Raw genomic sequence first — 22,796 nt, 5'->3', positions numbered from 1 at the left:
AGACAGCTAGGCTGTGTCCTGGACGCTCGTTCGGACTCGTGCACACAGCTGTGGAGTGTACACGTCCTAGAGAGCCCGCATGCGAGGGGGGGGGGGGGGGGGGGGGGGTGTACCAGTAGGGTGTGGCCTCTCGATCCTGGCAGCTGGCCGGAGGATCCCGCGAAATTCTGCATCCTAGCCGACAAATGAGACGGCTGCCACATGTCTGGGCTGTCTGGGCTTTGATTGTCGCCGCGGCAACTCTATTAGGGAGGAGAGGTCCCCAGCATCCGCCACTCTTCTCCACACAGCGCGTCGTTCCCACAGCCCCATATTAAAACAGCAAATACCTTTCCACTGGGGTTACCATGGTAACACTTGAGAGGTCCTGGAAGGCAATTAAATTTTTTTTCTTTCCCCCTTTTTGTTAAAGAGACTCAAATCGTTCATGCATTCAAATCCATAGTGGGGTCCATTGTCTCTGTTCTTAGTGTCATGGTGAGAAACAATGGTGAAATGGGGGGGGGGGGGGGGGGGGCTCTCTCGAGTGTTTCTCGGGGAGCACACGACAAGATAATTACTGTAGAGTATTTAAGCAGCTTCAACATGTCACTTAAACACGGGAGCTTTTTTTTTCCCTGCTGGATTTAAGGCCTGCATCACGCTCTCACGATCTGCTCTCTATTCAAACAGCGTTTCACCAACTAAATATTCCACAGTGATGCACTCTTGTGTTCCAGTAACGCTAGCCAAAGAGCACAGGACTAAGATGGCAGATGTATTTGTGGGCGAATAGGAGAGAGAACGAATCAAATGCTTGCAGTGTGAGACTGAACAGTTCATTTCCTCCCGGTCCAGTCCCGCCGGCCAATAGCAGCGTTTCACTTGAAAGATTCACTCCTCTTTGAATGTGGCCATAATTGACCTTGGCCAAGCCAAGCGGGGAGCAGCCTGCTTTAGACACACATAATCAGTCTACCATGCCGAGGAGGAGAGGGAGAGAGACGGATGGAGAGATGCACGGAGGGAAGGAGATACAGACAGAGAGGCATGGAGAGAAAGAACGGAGGGTGGGAGAAAGAAGGAGAAGGAGGTAGTGCTTGACAAATAAAAACAGAAGGGAGACAGAAGGAGGGAGAGACGCGTAGAGAGAAGGAGAGAGAGGAGCGTGGCAAGGGGAGCACAGCAGGAGGGCAGGAGGAAACCCTCGCAAAACACCGCAAGACTTCACAGACGTGTGAAACTGTGGAGGTGGTGTGCAGCCGACTGAACACGGCTTTAACCGGCACGGGCGTTCGTTAGCGCGCAGGTGCGGGGGGGGGGGGGGAGCATCACGTCGGCTCACCAGCCTGGCTTCAGCGTGCGGGGTGACGATACCCAAAAGCACGGAGAATCCAACCCAATTGTTTTTTAACGCTGTCGGGATGTCAGAGCAAAGCCTGTTAATCCGTGGAAAGAGGTCAACGATTCGAAAGCCGAGCGGATTGTCGCGGCCCTGTGGAGAAAAGGCCAGCGACACGAGTGCAGATAACAGGAGCTCTGCAGAGTCTCTTCTGATGGGAAGTCAAAGGCCGAATCAGGGGACTGTGCTGAACTGGCGCACGGGGCAGCGTACGGACGCGGGGAGCTCCCACGTGTCCCGTCTGGGGCTCCGCAATGCCGCACGTCATGGCGATGCCACAACACAGGAGAGCTATCGCAGACGGCAGCGAAGAGGAACGCAGCGCGGCTCTCTGTGACGGCGAATGATAGGTTGTGAGCAGAAGACAGGAGACATGGTGGTCTACAGGTTATATAACCAAATCTCTTCAATAGTAGGATTAGCAAAAGAAGAGCAAAAGTAGAAGAGCAAAAAAATACGAATGAGGCAAATGAAAATGCTAATGTTGAAATCCCGATCTGGGGTAGCTCTCTTGCAAGCACTCGAGTCTCATAAATACCCAAGTCTCAAGGTAACCACATAGAGTTTAAAATTCCACTGATAAAACAGACCAAAAGGCCATATTTTCATGTCAGTCAATATGGAGGATCAAATTTGTCTTTGCACAAGCTGCCGTCCAATCAGCTCGCGTCCTGCATGCGAGGTTTATGAGACAGTAAACTAAGAGCGTTTTTGCTTTTAGACAGTGGGGTGAGAACAGGCACTTGAAGCTCTCACTAAAACCTCCCAGAGGGAACATGAGTCTTCTACGCAACACCAATGCTGAGGGGAAAAAAAGAATCTCTTGATGCCTAAATGCTCTTTAAATGGCACTGGTCCCTGTCTCTTGTGCATTCGCGGAAAGAAGAAACATATATGAGCCTACCTTTACTACAGATCTGGGATCAGCAGTCCCACTGCAGCGATACTTTGTGCTAGAACTCTGCTGAACACTCCAGCCCTTAGCCAATTTCTGCAACCAAAAATGCTTTTTGGAGATGACAACATCTTTGGGCCTTTAATCCCGAAAAGTGTTTTCTCTTTCCAAGTCCTCAGCAAGACTGGAGGAGAAAGACGACGAAGCAGAAACACCACCTCTCAGCATGGACGAGGCCTGGAGCACCACCCTGAAAGAGCAGCCCGGCCCAGCAGATCAAGGGTCCGTCAAACAGCACCGCACACCAATCCGCTGCTGGATCGTGGCCACCCTGGTGTTAAAGGATGGCCGCGAGGTGTGGTCCATTGGGCATCATTGAGCAGACAGGATTCTCTAACACGTTCACGAGCGTGTCTGCAACAGCTCTCGTGATGCGTGCCGTGTGTCGTGTGCGTGTTTGTGTGTATGTGTGTGTTTTCACATTTTTTACTGTTACACACAGTATGAAGGAAATGTCTTAACACAGATCTGAAAAGATCAAAATTCTAAATCCTGGCCAGCAGAGACAATGTAAGATAAATAAAGCTTAATGGAAATATCGAGACTATTCACAAGAGATCTCAACACCAAAGAAATATAATATATTAAATTAAAAGATTAAGAAACATACAGTAAACATCAAGCCATCTTCCATCCCTGCCTAATGTTTAGCAAACACATTTAAAAATATCATCATCTTCAGTATGATGACAATCCTCCTCGCCACAGCAGACGTCTGAGTGACGTGTCTGATCTTCAGAAGGCCTGTCTGAAGGCCACTGTGGTTTCAGACAGGGTTGATCCACAGTCTTGCGAGGGCAGGAACAGGCTTCCCGCCGGACTGTCGGGCCTCTAGAAGCGGTGGCTCTAGGAACGGATCCGCGGCCACAGAACGGTACCGCCCGCCGACCCGGGTGGCGATCCGATTTCCCCACTGCGTTGCACAAAGTCTCTGAAATGTAAATGTTTTTCATGGGTTGAGGGACAGCAGAAGCTCGGCTTGCCGCCCTGATGACCGGCGAGATTGAAAAGAACCGGGCGGGGCGAGGGTGGGGGTGGGGGTGGGTGGTGGGGGCGAGGGTGGGGGTGGGGGTGGGGGTGGAAGGTGGGGGTGGGTGGTGTTTCGACCTTGGCCACAGCTGAAGGTTTGGGGAGGCGGCAGCTGCCAAATTCTGCCAGGGGTTTCGCTCGGATTTGCGCTCATAGACAGGAATGTGCTTAGCAGACATACAGGGAAGATTATACCCATGCAGATCAGCATAATTAAAACAGTGCCTCAACCTTACGCGGGGGATTACCGAGTGACCTACAGTGAGATTAAGCCTCTATCTAAAATGTGATTTTAGTCTGAGCTTCATCCACAGGCTCAGATTAATGAAATCCAACGTAAACGTACGGCACATGTGAACACACCTCTCCCCAAAAATACCCTTCAAGACACAGTAATCACTTTGCTATTATTCTCAAAATGCTTGGCCATTGTTATAAGCCATTAGTCCAGGCTGCAGATGGTGAATCTTAGAACAGTGAATGTCAGGCGCATCCTTACTCAGCCTACACGTGTAATTCAGTTTCTCTGATCTAGGACCAGTGGTTCACAACAGATGAGATGCACCTTTAAAAAAAGCCTTTTGTTTCCTTTCTTCTCTGTATGGCAGTCAAGGAAAATTTTCCAGTGTAACAAACAAGGACTCACACACACAAAAAAAAAACACCATTCAGAGTGTTTTAGATGTTTCTTTTTGTAGCAACACTTTACAGACTTTGAAGGACATAAAAGTGTAAAGTGCAAATGTTTCAGTCCACATTCAACTTTCCTCAGTGCAAGCAGAGCAGAGCATCAGTCACCATATACGTAGTTCACTAGACAGGTGTAGCTAATCGGTAAGCTCTGGCTTGATTAAGCACCCATAAAGCCAACTGTCAGCAGGTCATTGCAGACGCATTAGATAATATAATTCCAGAGCATCAACACATTCTCGTAAATGATATCCACACAAACATCTAATCCATCATTCAAGCCACTAGTGTGTAGCCATTTGAGGGATAAAGTATATCTACATATATCTACATAAAATTTGATCCATGTTAACAACTTAGGAATCATTCCACAGAATTCCACAACACCTGATCTATGGCCAGCCAGATCCTATAAGCAAACCTTAGAGAAGCATCCGCCAAAACTGATCTCAGGTCAGCAGAGGAGGGTGCACTCCACCTTTTCACATGTACAGCCCATCTGAGTAGACAGATGACAGTGGTGTTGTGGTGTGTGTGTGTGTGTGTGTGTGTGTGTGTGTGTGTGTGTGTGTGTGTGTGTGTGTGTGTGTGTGTGTGTGCGTGTGTGTGTGTGTGTGTGTGTGTGTGTGTGTGTGTGTGTGTGTGTGTGTGCGCGCGGTGGCCAGCCATGCTGTGCAGACCCGGCTGTGGCTCCAGCTGCTTTTTGTGCTCAGATTAATGACGCTGCCCATTAAATCAAACAGCGAAGAGGCACTGGGCGAGTTCCCCCCCCTCCGCCACCCCCTCCTGCTCCCACAAACAGGCCTGTGTGACGAGCCGTAATTGGGCTCCGCGGTTAACGGCCAAGGAGGGACACGTGGCAGAGTTACGGAGGCCCCCGGAGGCCCCGCCGCCCGGCACCCCGCCCCCCCTCGGGACTAGGGTGCACACACACCGCTCGCTTGTTTATGAGACCCAGACCATTTTAATGAGACGGCCATCAAACAAGGGGCAAAAGCGGCCTTGCACGACCGGGATGCCGTAAATGCGAGTTGTTGGACTCGGCGTAAAAAAGTATACAGTGGAAGGTGAAATAGCGTCTGTACCACAGTGAAATAATGAGGAAAATACTCCAAAACTCTCTCCAGCACTTCAGCATGCAATCGTTTTAAATGTGCTTTGTGAATAAAAATATATTTATATACAATACTCTCGCATGCCAAGAGTATTCTTCAGAGTATTCTGAAGGCAATGCTGCATGCCACAGAAGACACACAACTATCTGTGCACTCCTAACAAAACCAAAGCAAACGTTGTCTTAGCTTTCCTCCCAGTGCTTGTTCTGTCCACAGGACTTGTGGGAGGCAGAGATTCCCCCACACTGGTGTGGTCAGTGAGACAGAGGACAGCGCACGGGGTCTATCTGAGCTTCCACAGAACCACAGAGAATAAAGTCAGTATGATCAGACATGCGTCTATCCCACATATCTTTCCCTCTTACTCACACGCGCACGCACACACACACATGCACACACACACACACTCACACATGCGCACACACTTTTACCTACACGCTATAACTGACAGCTCTGACAGCTTCCTTGTTTGGGGGAGAGAGAGAGAGAGAGAGAGAGAAATCCCAAGCAGCAACTTGCCCCCACCAGTCTGCCAGAGAGGATGAAAGACAGCAGGGAAGGTGAGTTGGGCCAGGTGTCTGCCCCGCTCAGCTGTGACCAGACCCAGCATACCACACACTGCCATCTGGGCCTCAGAGATATGCGGGCCCCATAAGCCCAAGTGAATCCTCTGACAAACGGCCTGCATCCTGTAGCAAATCTCCCCTGTCATCTCACGCAGGACACGTGCGGGAACGCAGTTGCGTACTGTCCTATCGGGCAAGCACCTCTACACGTGCCTTCTGCTGCCTACACTACCATGTCCACTATACACATATAACCACAATAAAAAATAGGACATATTTCACATTCAAAATGGAACATTTATTTTGACAGTAGCTCAAGAACAGAGTGAAACCAAAACTATGAAGTGGAATGGGGCTGTTTTGGGAATGTGGGCTAGGAGCCATGGACAGTGGGGTGGAGGATGAGGAGAGAGGACGTCAGGCTAAGAGTGGAGATGACGCTCCAACGTAGCGTCTGACATGGTGAAGCCCACCTGGTTAATTCCTCGCTTGCTCTTACTGACACCCCAAAAGCACAGGACCCCTCCTCACCACCGGAGCTGCCTGCGTGTGCCTGCCTGCGTGTGCCTGTCTGCGTGTGCCTGCCTGCGTGTGCCTGTCTGCGTGTGCCTGCCTGCGTGTGCCTGCCTGCGTGTGCCTGCCTGCGTGTGCCTGCCTGCGTGTGCCTGTCTGCGTGTCGAATTATGACCCGCTCGCCCGACCTGCGGGAAGTCCATTGTGCGATGCCACGTCGAAGTGCGGGGGAGGCTTTCCTTCCCAGCATGCAAGGCGTCTCGAGACCAAGAAAAAAACGCATCGCTGCCCGCCTTTTACGGCCCCGGTGACTCGGCAGGCTGAATTCCTGCTCCGCCCACCGAAATGATGTGCACAAATTTTACTACATGAGCAGTAATGACGTACAACAGGAGTCGGCATTGAGCGCTTGGTGCAGACGGCACTGTGGACCGGCTGCTCTGTGAGGTGGAACGCCGGAGAGTGTGGAGGAGAGGACACTGTTCTGACCAACCGGACCTAATGAATCTCCATGATTCACAGTTTTGTGGTGAGAGGTCTCCCTAGTGATGCCCAGCCTTGGCCCAGTGCATGGTTTCGTGCTTCTGGAAAGGTCTTTGGCTGGGTCTGCACTCAGCACAGCAACAGCTATAGCAGGACGCCTGTTCTCTTCTTCCAAGTATCTGTTGCTCTGAGAGTCGGACACAGGAAGCAACCATTAGCCTATGACAGCTGTGCTCATTTTCTTGTCAAATCACAGCCGAAACTCTATGGGCGCACCGGAGACAGCCTGGCCCATGCAGCGTGCTCTGTGGATGGCTTTCGAGAACCCATATGTGTGTGTGTGTGTGTGTGTGTGTGTGTGTGTGTGTGTGTGTGTGTGTGTGTGTGTGTGTGTGTGTGTGTTTGACTTTTGCAAAGAAACATAGTTAATCCAAAAGATTGTGGTCCTAACATCAACACAGTACATGAGAATTTGCACAGTAATAAAACCAGAGCCACATGGGCCCAACAGCTCAGCCTAAACACCTTTTTGTGCATGTAGAAGCAAAGAGAGACACTATCACAGTCCAGGCAGCACTAGCAGCAGACAGCTGTGTCTTCTGAATAGGCACAGGGGGACTATTTCAGTTAACGCTGTGGTGTTTTGACAAACATGCATTTCATGCTCACAAACACATTTTTTTTTTTTTTTCAATTACAATGTCCACTGTTCACCTGTCAGCAGCATCAAGCAAACACGCTATTCATCTCCGTAACCAGACGAAGCTTGTTCAGGTGACATCATGAGCATTTTCTTCACGCAAGCCTTCAGAGCCTCGTCTTAGGAGAGAGAATGAAACAGACAATGCGATCCTATAACCCAGTACAGCGTTTTCTAAATCCACACAGTGCCGAGCTCCTCGCCCACTTACCAACGACACCCCTTCACGAAAAAAAAAAAAAAAACAGATGCTTGACTAATTAGAGAGCCAGTAAGGCTACTACGACAGCTAATAAGCAGCACACAAATTAGTGTCATCCGGAATGTTCCTGCAAGGTTCTGCTAATTACATCTTATCACATTATGCTGTGGTCAGTGTTCCAACTTCAGAGTCCTGCTCAGATTCTTAGCTGACTTGTTTCCACGTTACATAACCGCACTACCTAATGGGACTGAAGTCCCCCTCTAAATCCCACAGGGGCCATTTCTACTCTGTGTACAAGAAAACAGTTCCAGTCCCTCGCACCTCAGAGCGGTATAATATGTATGGAGAGTCTAGCTGAAACAATGGCCATTGTACAAAGTGTAATCCTGTGGGTTTTAGAATGGCGGAAGGCCTGTCTGAATTACAACACACTTGACATAAAGTTCGGCGTTCGCTGTAAATCCAGCACAGGATCCAGAGAAGCTCTAATGTTAGCAAGAGTCTTTCACGGCCGGAACCAAACCGCCGGTTTTTACGGCATTAACTCCCAAAGTGTCTCGGTTATCCAGAATAACCTTCAGCAGCCTTGCGGCCGGGGCACAGTGGATACTGAGCCCCGCTAGGACCCAAGAAGTCACACGTTTGATAACAGCTGTTACTGACATCTGCCCTTTGAGTCAGAACCTTAATGAAGAGTCATATTTCCAATCCAAATGTGATTAAGCTGAAGGTGTTGTTAATTACACCTAAATATATCTCTACGTTACATAAACTTCTGTAGTGCTGGTTATCATTCACGTTTAGCTTTCAAATACTTAGGTTGCCCACAATCACATACAAACAGCAATGAGTGATCATCTGTGAGATGATCGTGTTTCTAAAGGTAGTCTTTCCTCCCCCAATTACATACAGCATATTTCAGTCGTCCACACTGAAGACATCATGAGAATATGTCAGTATTTACGCACTGCTGGGCTTCAGAGTTTCTTCCCACAGCTGCTGGAAGCCAGTGTTATGGCTGAAGCCTGGTGCGATCTCTCTATAGCAGCTCAGATACGCTGGGGAGATCCATTCAGCAGCCAACAGCGGGATCCTCTCGCACGCGCCTTCACTCTGGCGCCCTAATCGATACGCTGGTCTTCCTCTTCGCCTGCTGTCTGTCAGCCACACGCGATTCACCCCGTTTTGTTCTCCACCCAGTACATCTTTCGTTTCATGAAGACAGAGAGATTTTCCCCATGAACTTCTGGAGTTCCTCTTTTTCAAGCTGAGTCCTGGCAAAACCGGACTGCCAAACCCGTCCTCGACGCACTGCGTGGGAACACCCGTCAAGAGCTATGCAGGTGGACGGTGTTGAGCCGTCGTTGAGAAGCATCTCTCTCTCTCGCCCAGGTGTGCAGCGGCACGTCTGGCCTGCCGCACCCTCTGTTCACAGTACATGATGTGGGGAAATAATCACTCCTTGTCATGAAAATATTTCACATCAAGCAGCGTTTTGCAGTCATAAACAAACATCTCATAAAGCCGTTGCTCAAGGAAGGTGCCTGTGCAGTGACAGTTACCCTGAATGTGTGTGTGTGTGTGTGTGTGTGTGTGTGTGTGTGTGTGTGTGTGTGTGTGTGTGTGTGTGTGTGTGTGTGTGTGTGTAATGAAAGACTACTTCAACCCACAGAAGACTGAGAGGTAAATCTCACAGTGCCGTTTCTGAAGTATGGCTGTGATCTAGGGCAGCTTTGTAACTGCGCTGTACTCCACTGTGCTGGAGCTGACATGGGACTGGTTTTCTGTCAGCAGAGACCAACATACATAATTCGTGGCAGATTCTAGCTCACAGCAGTCTGTTGTGTTCATAGCTTCTGTTTTCCAAGCCATAAACCCACACCTCACATGGCTGTAAAAGAGTACTCACATAAACGTCCAACTACCCTGAAGGTACATCCGTACAAACAGGCCTGCCACACAACAGCATAGCCAGTTCCATTTAGTTATCCTTTAACAATGAAACCGCTCTGCGTTCCTTTAATAGCCCTGACCCTGTTTCTTCTGCCCTCCGTATTTCGAAGCAGGACCCCCTTCTGCTTTGCATCATTGGTGCAGACGGACCTTCTCAGGCAGCCAACGTCCACCTTGCCGTCCACACCCTGCTCAAAACGTCCTTGGATGTGATGAAATGACCACTTTGCTCCTGCACAAAGAGGCGCAGGCAGCATATGGTCGCCGGTCCGTTAGCGTGCCAGGACCGCCGTGGCATCGGCTCAGGCGGCCAGTTTAAGCGCCCTCGGAGTGAAACTGGTCTCCTGATGAGGTCTATACAACTCCATTAACATAACGAGGGAGCTGGACTTCACGCGGATTGGACAGGATCCTATTTGGTTTGGAACAAAAGGAGATGGCGTGGTGGCAGGCCCATGTTGGGTTGTGGATAATGACGGGTCGGTCCTCCTCTTTTGCAGGAAGAGGACAAAATGGAAGAGAATAAAAGAGAATGACGCATTTTGCATTATGTCATCGTCTTTGGGTAAAACACTTCACGCGATTTAGCTCGCGTTCTGCGCTAATGACTGAACAAGAAAACAAGGCCAAACAGGAAGTGTGCCGTGATGATCCGCTGAGGAGAGGAGGCCCTATTTATAGACAGCTCGTCTCCCTCTTCCACTTGCCAAACCAGACCTGATGAGGAGCAGTGACCTTGTTGTTCATTAATGCATAAAGCAGTTTCTCCCAGTGGCTCTCAGAACCGCAGTCCGTGGTGACAGTAGCCTCACATTAAAGAGACATCTCAGGATAATGAAGCTTATCTAACAGGTCAGGTCTCATCTTTTGCGACTAACTATGTGGAAAATGACAGGGCATGGGAAATAAAACTTTGGTAATCTACTCTGTAAAAGAGAATGACGTGGGCGTGTCCTGGGTTAGAGTCGCCTTCACTGCCACCTTGAAATTTTAGTTTTTTTTTTTTTTATTATTTTATCTTATTTTTTCATATTTTCTTCCAAATATGCACTATAAGCAGATTTCTACACAAGCAAATATGAATATAATCATCACCAGGGAAACACATTCACACACATCCATCTGTTGGCAGCAGCTCACAGAAAGGTAGTGCCACCTTTCACCACACCAGCCTGGCCTTCCCTGTCTAACCAGAGCAGCAGACCTGATTCAACTGGTATAATATCTGAAATGTAAGATATAATAGTAAAATAATACCAAATCAGTGCTCGGTCCATTAGAAGGGGGCGGGTGCACGCATGCAGACTTTCTGAAGGTTCTCCCTGTCAGTCAGAGCGGTTCTAACCAATGGCAGCTGTCTGTTTGGTATATGAAAAATCATATGCGATGCATGCGAAATTGGCCAACTGACGGTGTCCTCCAAGGTCTTCATGCTGTCATATGATAGTGGTTGAGTGGCAGTGTGAAAGCACGGTGTGACTGGTGCAGGTGTAAGGAGACTTTCTTCCAGGCTGGTAACTACCGTATGACAGGTGAGAGCTGGCAGTGCATTAAATGAGCAGTTCTGAAATGAGGAAACGAAAGGGGCGTGTGTTTGCCTCTGATTGGACGATCTGTGGAGATGGAGACGGATGCCTAAATTCACACTTATTTAAACCTCTGCTTTTTCTCATCAGTGGACATTTACATATTGGCAAGGATACAGACTGTTGTCTGAATCATGTTTGTTTTACACATTCTACACATTCCGTGTGTGTGTAACCCACCGTCCGAGGTCAGTTCTTTGTAATTACTGCACTGTGAAAGAGTTTTTGAAAGCTACACTGCTGGGTGATTCTGTGCAGGCTGTATTTAAAATCATATAAATATGCTCCAATTTACTGATAAATCAGACTGGACTCCTGTTTCCATTCTGTCCTGGCTGCAAACACAGGTCTTCACAGGTCTTCACAGGTCTTCACAGGTCTTCACAGGTCTTTCAGCATCTATGCCCTCAGAAAACCTATGCAGCTCAATACGAGTCGTGTTATTAAGTGGAAACCACATGGCAAACTCAGGCTTGACTAGATATGGACTCGATAGGAAAAAATTTAAATACTACGTAGAAATGAGCTGTTGTTCACTTATATTTTACATCATTGTGCCCTTAGATGATAAAGCATTTCTGTCAACCTCGGTTTTCATTCTCACTATATCGTTTATGAGTATGTAATTTTACTAGTGCTGTCAATTCCAGGTGCTGCGATTAAAAGTCCTCACCAGGATTTTGCTCAAGCTTGCTAGATTTTCTAATTAGCAATCCAGGTAAAATTAGTGAAATCAACACAATCCAGGAAGCCTGAGCAAAATCCTGGTGAGGACTTTTAATCGCTGCACCTGGAATTGACAGCACTAAATTTTACATTTTAAATTACAGACCTCAAATGATTAGGTCAACCAGCAGAAGTTCAAGATTCGGCAAACACCATACATACATATGGTGAGTCTTTAGGCATATTATAGCATTAGTACCTACAATAAGAAAATCTAGCTCAGGGGGTGTGGTCTATACATCAGGGGGCGTGTCCTTTTCCTGTTCAATCTCAAACTGTGGAATAACCTTCCAGTCATTGTTCAGGACCCAGAAACACTCTGTGTTTTTAAGGCAAGGCCGAAGTCCTTTTTCTTTAGGCAGTTTGTTAAACACCTCTCATCATATGTAAAGTTGTAGAGCAGGGAGCGCACAGCCATTGAGAGGCAAAGGAACCTGAGATGCTGTGATGCTCTCACCTCAGCTGGGGGCAGCGTTGGGGGTGTGGGAGCCCTCATGTGTTCCCTCCTGGCTGCCATAGCTAGCCACAACTGCACATTACATCCCCTTATTTTCTTTGGCCTAATAATCTGTCCTTTCTGCTGAGATAAATCTTCTGATGTTGTGGTGCTGAGTCTCAGCCCATCTCTGCTCCTCACACGTGAACTCTTAACGCTGCTTTGTTAACGATGTCGTCAAATCACTACACGGATAAATCTGACGACTTTTTAGGTTTAAAAAAAGAAGAAGAAAGAAATCACACTCCAATCACCACAGCCTGTGTGCAGACCCGCTCACACAGCGTGGCACACCGGCCCATGGATGTGAAGAGTCAACTCAGCACTCACGAAGACCTGCAGCACAGAGTGCAGACCGCGATAACAGCAGCCGTGCCATACGTCGACCCTTTGGAGGGCGTGAGCGCCTTTCAAGAGGGCAACAGGGGCCTATGAGGGACCCACACACTCAGCATATGGCACTGCAACAGCGCACACACCAGATAACACCCGCACTCCGTAAGCATCAGTGGGAAGAAATAAAAGACACATGGGATTTGTTTGTGTTTGGCCTTTCTTCAGGTTTAGCCTTCCCGGGTGGCCCTGAGAAGCATATCTCGGCCGGCGAGAGCGACTACCTTTGCCTGCAAAGGCTGATCTCCGCATATCATTTGTATATATGCATGTCATTTGTATAATTACATGACTGTCACACCTGCAGCCATCCAGAAAATGACCTTGATTATTATTCCACTGGGTGAGTCATCGTGTGTGCGCGTGTGTGTGAGTGTGTGTGTGTGTGTGTGTGTGTTTGGGGGATATGGCTGGATTGAAGACTAGGAGATTACTGAATGTTTCACTTTCCCTCACAGCATCAGGCCACTGTGCAAAGTCACTGTGCAAATTGTCATTTTGATCCCACTAGGTCAAACGTGAGTGAGAAAAGCCGGCTGGCCCGGTGAAATTCCACGATGCATCCTTGTGGGCTACAACCCTCTCTCACTTCTGCCTACAGGACAGCACCATTCCATGACATTTTACAATGAATCCATGATGTCCCAGTTCTGGTTGCTCCATGGGGTTCCTGACTGTTCCTCCTGATCCTCCAGGTTATAGAGACTTCGTGTGGGCAAACATGATGGCACAGGTCATGGTAAAATTCACTATAATTTTCTTTTTCGGGGGAAAATATTTTAAAATGCACCTATTAAAGTATCTACAAATGCATATCTAGGTGTTCAGATTCCTCGATCAAATGTGAACATGTGGAAAATGTCTAAATTAAAGGATTGAATGCATGACTGAATTAAAGGACTGAATTCAGCTTGACATGATGGCTCTGTTAAATATGTCAGTCTTTGAAATGCTGCCCACATTTATTGGGAAAGTGCACTGAAATAGCATTATAATGAGTAATGGAGACTTAATGGATGTAGGGATCAAACAGCATCATTTCGTTCTTGGAGAAAAGAGGGATGATAAGAGAACGAACGTTCTGCCCCAAGAGTGCATGCAGCGGGACGGAGGAGGTGAGAATTCACAGCCATTACCTGACTCATTCACACAGGAGAGAACACAGGAAGAGAGAGGGAGAGAGAAACAAGAGAAAAGGAGAGAGGGAGAGAAACCAAGAGAAAGGGAGAGAGGGAGAGGGGGACAGACAAAGACAGCAGAAGCAAACAAAAGCAAGAGAGAGAGGGTGTGGAAGAGAGAAAGAGAGAGAGCATGTGGAAAACAGAGAGAGGGTGAGCGTGTGGAAGAGAGAGAGTAAAAACATGTGGAAGCAAGAGAGAATGAGAGAGTGAGCATTTGAAAGAGAGAAAGGGAGTATGTAGAAGAAAGAGAAAGTGTGTAAGAGAGAGAGAAAGAGAGTGAATGTGTAGAAGAGAGAGTGTGTGAAAAAGAGAGTAAGTGATTGAGAGAGAATTTGAATGTTGGAGAGAGAGTGAGCGTGTGAAAAGAGTGAGCGTGTGAAGTGTGAGAGAGAACATGTGAAGACAGTGAGCGTGTGAGGAGAGAGTGAGTGTGTGGAGAGAGAGTGAGTGTGTGGAGAGAGACTGAGCATGTGAGCGTGTAAAGAGAGTGTGAATTGAGAGTGAGTGTGTGGAGAGAGTGAGCGTGTGAAGGGATAGAGAGTGAGCGTGTGGAGATTGAGCGTGTGAAGAGAGTGTGTGAAGAGAGAGAGAGTGAGCGTGTGAAGAGAGAGAGAGCATGTGAAGAGAGTGAGCGTGTGAAGAGAGAGTGAGCATTTGAAGAGTGAGAGTAAGCATGTGAAAGAAGAGAGAGTGATCATGTGAAAGGAGAAAGAGAGAAAGTGTGTGTGAAGAGAGTGAGAATTAGTTTTCTTTAATAATTTAAACCAATATGACTAATGTATGAGTAGCTTTAAAGCGATACAAAGTTTTATTTCAAGCCTTTACCACTACACTACGTCCTAACAAAGATGACCTCCGTTAGCCAGACCTGTTGGTTATGAATTAACCTATGAAAAATGAACCTGTAGTTCAGCTTCAGAGCCTCCAGCAGAAGGAGAGAGCCTGGCCTCAAGTGGCTGTGTTAATGAGCTCCTCACTGGTCTGATCTGGGCTTCTCACCGACACTCAGACATCTGAGAGGGTGTGAATGTGAGTCAGCACTCCACATCTCCGCACAATTTCACGTCTATGGGGCTTGGTGAATTTAAAATGACAAAAAGGAAACACCTGCTGCATTAAAACAGGACTCATATTCCAAGCAAATGAAAGAGGGATCAAAGTAAGACCATTCAGACCAGCAGGTACTTGAACCACTTTACAAAACCTGAGACACAGAATCTCAATGAGGCCTGCTAATTTGACCTTAACCAGCCATCACGTTGATCAGGCAAAGGTGGCAAAGTTCAGGCACAAATAACAAATGTCCCATCCATCACCCAGTTAGTTTCAGCGAATTAACACGTTGAAACAATCCTGTTGAGGATTTTTACTTGAACCTGGACCATAACAGAAGAGCTCTGCTCCCAGATACTCACCGATGTGTACAGATGGCCCTCCCCGTTCATGGCGATATACAACCCTGTCTTCACGGACTGAATAGCAACGACTCGGAGGCCCACAGGGATGAGGTTGAACAACGCTGGAGAAACAGAACAGAGAACCAGTCACTACCTGGACAGCGTTTCGTACACATATCACAGCACACACCCACGAGACCAGCTCAGAACTACAGCACCGTCGAGCAGCTTCCCTGACCACGTTCAGTCCAATCTCACACTCACAGTTAGGAAATCACAATTTCTTCAGACCGGCACTGTATTTAGTCCTGTATTCAAGTGCTGGGATCCTGCTCAAGCTCACCAAGGCTTGACAGAGCAGTCAGAGACAAACACAAAACTCAGCACGCACAACGTCCAGTCACACGTTCCTGTCCCAGCCTCTGTCTCCAGCGGGCGTCTCTGTCAGCAGCGGTGGTGCTCTGTGGGATTTTAACAGTCCAGTGTCACCAGAGTCCAATCCCCAGACCTGCTGGGCGACAGTTATCGTCTGCCCCGCCGACAGATGGCACGGCGGCCGGTGACGGTGAGCGAGACGGCGGGTCTACGCCAGAACCGAGGTGGAAGGAAGTCAAGGCTCACGCGCCCGATCGAGGCACGGAGACCCGGCCAAGAGTGGTCGGCTAGGAACGCATGAAGTTTCACAGACAACATGGTGCAGGACGCAGAAGCATTGATACCTCTGGAGATATCTCCAGGGCTCACTGGTGCACTTTAACTTTATTGTTTGCATAATCATATACGCAAGAAACCGGATATTACAGATTTTAAAATATGGGTTATCCAGTATGTCACAGTGCTGCACACAAGCACCTTTTTTCCTCTGATTCAGCTAATCAGCTCATTATTAGGTTTATTATGTGCCCAAAGGAGGCGTTAAAGCACAGAATCCATCTACATATATACACACGCTGGAGTGTAGCCCTGCGTGTGTGTGTGTGTGTGTGTGTGTGTGTGTGTGTGTGTGTGTGTGTGTGTGTGTGTGTGTGTGTGTGTGTGTGTGTGTGTGTGTGTGTGTGTGTGTGTGTGTGTGCGCTGTATGACTGACATAGCATGGTCTGTATTTCAATCTTTTGTCATGTATTGAAAATTGAAATCAAATTAGGAAGGTGGCCTTAAGCAGAATACATACATGCTAATAATATTCCACTCCCTACTGTGCCACTTCCACACACACACACACACACACACACACACACACACACACACACACACAGCTCCGTGTCTTGGTGTTTTTGACTCTCCTTAGAGATAATGCTAGAAAAGTCAACAGACGAGGCTATGATATTCTATGGATTTCATTCTTTTAATGTGGATACCATGTTGTTGGTTTGGCAAGTGAATGTGGCAGAAAAACCACTGAGAAATCAAACTAAGAATGAGACCACAGATGAGACCACAGATGAGACCACAGATGAGACCACAGATGAGCAAAGGAGACAGAGACAACATTGTTTCACTACACCTTCCATATTCCAGTGCACATAAATACAGCAGAGCTAGCAGCAATTAATAAACCATGCTTGTTACCTGATTACCTAAAATGTTTTAAATAGATATTCTTATTCCATTTAAATACAATTGTTATTTTTTTTTGTTTGATGCCTGCATGTATTATATCTTATATCATATATTATAATATTATATTCTCTTATTCAATACTCTTAGTTATTTAGTCAGTGTATTTTAAGGCTAAATCAAAATCTAAATGAAAACCATGTCATGACCATGGAAGACCATCTTAGAAATTATTTATCACTAACTTAATCTATTTTTAAAAATTCATCACAACAAGAGAGACTTGCAGTAGTTTTACTTGTAGTTTTACTCTGAAATATGCATTGTGATTTTAAATTTTGTAAAATTATAATTCAAAGAAATGTTAAATATTCTGCCAATTCTGCAGTGTCAGTCACCATAAGGTGATAAAGACATGAAAATAATCTCACAAGAATTGCTGCTGTCATCCTTGGTTCCATCAAGACATCCATCTGGGTTCATCTGCAAGTAGTATCCCTGCCTGCAATATAACCTGGTCACTATACCCTTGAGCTGGGGATCTGTGGGGAGAGAGAGAGAGACAGAGTGAGAGAGTTAGTCATGGTATTACTTGGCACTTTTTAACACAGAAATACAGTAGGCATTGTAAGGTTAACATTAAATCATTATTCGACAAAGTAATAAATTATGACGATCAACAATGATGTTTCATGAAGATTGAAGGACAGGAGGACAGGACTTTGACATCTGATCACCTGATACGGTCAAACTGCACGCTCACATGTCAACTGCAGCTGTGGAACTGGACTGATTTAAGTTATTAAGTTATGTTCAATTGCTCTGGTCCTGCCCTGACAGTGGGACGGCCTTTCACCTCTGTGAGGGGGTGCAGTAGTGCCACCTTGAGGTGTGATTGCCTGATGTTTACTGATGTCCAGTGTGGTGAATCAACCTTGGCTTCCTCAGTAGAGTAGATGTTTATTATGGTGATGTCATGTGATGTTAGTAGAACTGAGAGAAATAGAATACATCTGAGTGAATGGGAGATAAATATTGAGGATCTCTGGACACTGAAGGCTATAGGTCAGGACATGTTTCTCTGGGTCGTATCTCTCCAGTATGTATCTTTCTGGTACGTATCTCTCTGGCAGTGGCGTAGCAGCAAATTCTGGGCCCTGTACACTCTCAATGTCAGTGGGCCCCTATAAATGCCAATAAAAGTGGCACATGAGCAAAATGGGCCCCTCTCCCTTCTCGGGCCCTGGGTAGTCAGGTCCACTTTCCCCCCCACTACCACGCCCATGCTCTCTGGTATCTCTGGCAACATGTTCTGGTCAAACTCAGCAAACTCTGAAGACCGGGCCAATGATAACTGTGATCAACGTGATGGTGACAACGCTGACATGAACACTGTAAACTGTGGCCAGTCATTCCATCTTTGTTCGTTGCCCCCCTCTGCATCCCCATTATATACTCTTATATAGAAATAAGTGTGTGTGTGTGTGTGTGTGTGTGTGTGTGTGCGTGCATGCGTGCGTGCGTGCGTGCGTGCGTGCGTGCGTGCGTGCGTGCGTGCGTGTGTGTGAGGGAACAGAGGAACGGGGATAATATAGTGTGAAAAAGTGGGGTTAAAATTATTACTTGACCACCAACCTCTGAGAGGCATTTGGCAAACTGATTCCCTTGAACGCAGCAGTAAGTGCCTGGCTATCGGAGTTCAAAGTGGTTAGCAGTGAAGACAGCAATAAACATTCTTCTGTCTTTGAAGAATGATCACTGATCTTCCATTTATCATGAAGGTAGATAAGAAGTCCTGCCCAAGGATCATATCCAGGATGGATCATTTTCACTGACAATATCTAGTGGCTTTGTTGGAGTTGGCTTAGGTCAGCCAACATTGTGAGTTGTGGCTCATGATGTGGGATTTTTTTTTTGACCATGGTAATAGTGATGATTACACTTTGCTCAGTAAAGAAAAAAAACATTGAAATCAAAATCAAGCAATCCAAAGAAGCAAGTCCTCAGGCATACTTATGAAATATGTGACATGAACATTCAGTCAAACTTTAATATGTCCACAAATGTCTCAGTGCTGTCAAGCACACAGAATGACTAAAAAACTATATTTAAAGTATCGTCGTCTCTCAAGGGCAAGTTAGTGTCTGTTAAAATAAGTGACTGTCTCCACATTGTTGAGCTGAGAACAAGTCAAAGATACAGAGAGCTAGTTATTAGCTGTGGCTATTACAAGCAATTGCAAAAAATGGATGGTGCATTGCGTGGGCCTGTAGGAAGTGAAGTCATTCTCCCAGCACTAAAACAGAAGAGTCCTCACAAGTCCTGCCTCTACTGAAGAGTCCTCACAAGTCCTGCCTCTACTGAAGAGTCCTCACAAGTCCCGCCTCTACAGAAGAGTCCTCACAAGTCCCGCCTCTACTGAAGAGTCCTCACAAGTCCCGCCTCTACTGAAGAGTCCTCACAAGTCCCGCCTCTACTGAAGAGTCCTCACAAGTCCCGCCTCTACTGAAGAGTCCTCACAAGTCCCGCCTCTACTGAAGAGTCCTCACAAGTCCCGCCTCTACCGAAGAGTCCTCACAAGTCCCGCCTTTACTGAAGAGTCCTCACAAGTCCCGCCTCTACTGAAGATTTCCAAGCATCTCACATACTTCTGACCCTTGTGTAAAAACTGCTGGGGAGTGGCCGTCTGGCGAAAGAAACTAGGTTTGCCTTGTCATCTTATTAGAGAGTGTCTTATTAGAGAGAGAGAGAGAGAGCGAGAGAGAGAGAGAGAGAGAGAGAGAGAGAGAGAGAGAGAGAGAGAATGTGTAAGGTGCAGCTTAGGGCAGTTTCGTTATCGTAGGCACAAAGAATGGTTTAAGGACACTGTCAACTAAGGGTATGTGGCAGTGTGCTAATCTTTACTCCAAAATACAGCCACCCACCCAATCTCTCTCTCTCTCTTTCTCACACACACACACACACACACTTAAACACATATGCTAGAGCACGGGTAGGGCTGTGAAAAATGTTGTGTATGGACACCTCCCCACTGTGCTTGTTCAATATAGAATACTGTAATGTAAATACCATAGGACAATATCCACACAGCACCAAAACACAGGCGCTCCAAATGTCACCGCACGCTTAAAGGGGCATTCTGGGAGATTTTCGCCCAGAGTGCTGACCATTCGCTCGTTGTTCTGTTGGGCCACTGAGGTCAGGTGGCCTTGAGGCAGCAGAACCAGCCCAGCAGAAGCCGTGCTCATCCACAACACGGACATTTAGAATCACTTGCCTGCTACGAAGACATCATATCTACGGACCGCAAATTTGTAGTGCTTCGAAGAGAACGAGAGCATTAAGGGCGTAGTTATGGTGTAGCTATGGTGTAGCTTTAAGGATCTACTTTGTGTTCTCCCTGGTGATGTTAGGAGAGTGGTACTGCGCCCCTCCCCCAAATCCCTCCACCCCCAGCCTTGCCTCCCACCCCTTAGACTGCGCAATACGTTAGGACGGATCTGCAATGGACACATCAAAGTCTGACTGTGGAGGAGAGAGAGAGAGAGAGAGAGAGAGAGAGAGAGAGAGAGGGATCATGCGAGGCACAGATGCTCTTTATGACATCTGCCTCGAAGTCTCCAGATGCCTCCAGCCTTCTCTGCTAAGACAGCATGTCAAGACTCATCAGACCTGTGCTGCACCGGGGGGGGGGACCCGCTGCAGCTCTCCATCGCAAACAGCAGCTCAGAGCTGCAGATCGGGTGTTGGGGGGGTGTTGGGAGGCTGGTGTGTGGCTGGGTTAATATTCATCACACTCTGGGGAGTGGGTCACACCCTAATCTGAAGTGACGGGTGTTCAATCCGGGTAAATGAGTGTGTGTGTGCTCACGCAGGAATGCGGCGGGCGGGCGCGTGGACCTGCCGAGCCTGGAACAACCATACGAGCGGCAGGGAGGGGGTGGGCCAGCATCGGAGGTTCTGACTTGGATTTCCCACTTTCCAGTTCAGTCGAGGCCTGGTTTCCCCAAAAGAACCGCAATCACCGGCCAGAGCCGGAGACACAATCACACGGCTTCTGTTCAGGGTTCACGCAAATCTCTAGCATTTATTTCTTTTCAGTTTTTTACACAATGTATCTAGCGTAAACGTAGCGTGAGTCACACTGCTGACAAGCTCGTGGTGATACACTGGTAACACTTAGTATAGTCAAAATGCCACATTAAGTATGGCTCATTACACCCAGGTGGCTGGGGAGACATGAAAGTGTCTCATCACGAGAGTATATTGCAGGCTTACCTGCACAGTGACAACAGAATAAGAGGAGATGTTCAAATTAGCAGTAAGATTTGTGACATTCTAGGCAACCCTTAAAGAGGCATTTAGAGTTAACAATGTGTTGTTCGGATTTTCAGAGTTGGAACGGTATCAATAAGAAGAGAAGAGAAGAGAAAGAGAAGAGAAAGAGTGAGAGATGAAAGAGAGATAGGGGAAAGAGATAGAGAGGATAGAGGAAAGGGGGAAAGAGGAACAGAGAGAGATGGAGGGAGAGAGGAAGAGAAAGAGGGAGAGAGGGAGACAAGCGAGAGGTAGCAATCACCAGACAGAAAGGGGGTCATGCTTGACTGCACACAGAGGCAGCTGCAGCCTTAACCACTAGATTTGACTGACCCACTTTAGAAGCTTCTGTAAAAAGGAGAGGGGTTTTCCCAGCCTACATCGCCACACAGACACGCCGGTGTTGTCATGGTAAACCTCAGAGCACTGCAGACATGTTTGGATATCGTGATCCTGCTCCTCCCAAGTTGAATCAAAAGAGCACTCCCCTCCCCTCCATAGAGATTAGGGAGATCTTCATAACACCCATGTGGGTGTGAAACTGACGGGATTTCCTGCATTTGAGAAAAAAGGCATTTCTGCAGTTATGTAAGTGCAATCAAATTTGTTTACTTTAATTGCAATAGAGCTATATGGAAACATATTAGTCCCCAAACGGAGTCAAAGTAAATGGAGATTAAATCCAGCTCAAGCTCCTCCTCTGCCCCTCAGTACCCTGACATGACACTGTGCAGTCCACAAAGCGCATTGAGCGTTGAAAGGAGAGACACGGTGTGGAACTAAACTCCAGCAGGACTTTGTTTATCCACCTCCCTTCAGTGCGTGGTGTACAAGCGTTACCTTGACCAGAAGCACAAAGACAGAGAACACTTCCAAATCTTGCATAACGCTTAATCTTGTGAATTCAGGATTCAGCTGATGTATTAACGAGGCATAACATGAAGAGAGATTAAAAGCTAATCCAGTGGTTTTCCTCGCCGTTGAACATTTTAATTGGACATAACTAGTGCCAATCAGAAGCGGTGCCGGACGGACCCATTTTGAAGTGGAAAATAAGGAACGGCTGTCGGGTCTTGTCTCCTGTTTATTAGCCAAACGGTCAGAAGAGATCAGACCACGGAAGCCTGTGGCACATCGAAAGGCATATCCACTCCAAGTTGGCCCATGACCTCAGGACAGCTGAAGGTCACAGAGATGCACCATCCACTCTCACTGCTCCAGTGGTGTGTATCTATTTATTTATGCTAACTCCATACAAACTGGCCAAGACCGACCGCAGCATATTCCTAAGATGTGCTTCAGAGGGACCCCATGGTGGAAAGCTAAGCAGGATTAAGTGTTTCACTAGTTTTGCTAAACAAGCACGGTGCGATGTGATTGGTCGGGAGCACTTCCAAAAGCACCGGCGGTGCCTCTTACATCTACTGACCATAAGACACTCATCTCCCCTTTCAGACGAAGCACACTCAGCAGGCCTCTCAGTGAAGCCCCGATCTTATTTCCATGACTATGAAGAATGGTGGTTCCCACAAAAAAATGGGATTCAAACTGTA

At 47.3% G+C, this 22,796-nt stretch overlaps 1 protein-coding gene across 7 annotated transcripts in view; it reads right to left on the bottom strand.

The window, feature by feature from the left end:
• Positions 1-22,796, bottom strand: part of fgf14 (fibroblast growth factor 14) — a 100,587-nt gene that overhangs the window by 8,575 nt on the left and 69,216 nt on the right. For 6 of the 7 annotated variants that reach the window (XM_077001687.1, XM_077001683.1, XM_077001686.1 and 3 more), the window contains 2 exons: positions 17,358-17,468; positions 15,388-15,491 (listed from right to left, as the gene is read on the bottom strand). In XM_077001687.1, the coding sequence (XP_076857802.1) occupies positions 15,388-15,491; positions 17,358-17,468 (215 nt within the window). Of the gene's footprint in view, positions 1-15,387; positions 15,492-17,357; positions 17,469-21,576; positions 21,601-22,796 lie in introns of those variants that run through there. The other variant, XM_077001690.1, reaches the window with a different exon arrangement.

This window comes from Brachyhypopomus gauderio, chromosome 4 (genome assembly GCF_052324685.1).
Source record: "Brachyhypopomus gauderio isolate BG-103 chromosome 4, BGAUD_0.2, whole genome shotgun sequence".
NCBI lineage: Eukaryota > Metazoa > Chordata > Actinopteri > Gymnotiformes > Hypopomidae > Brachyhypopomus > Brachyhypopomus gauderio.
The sequence above is the reverse complement of the archived record's forward strand: the minus strand, read 5'-3'. Positions and strand labels throughout refer to the sequence as shown.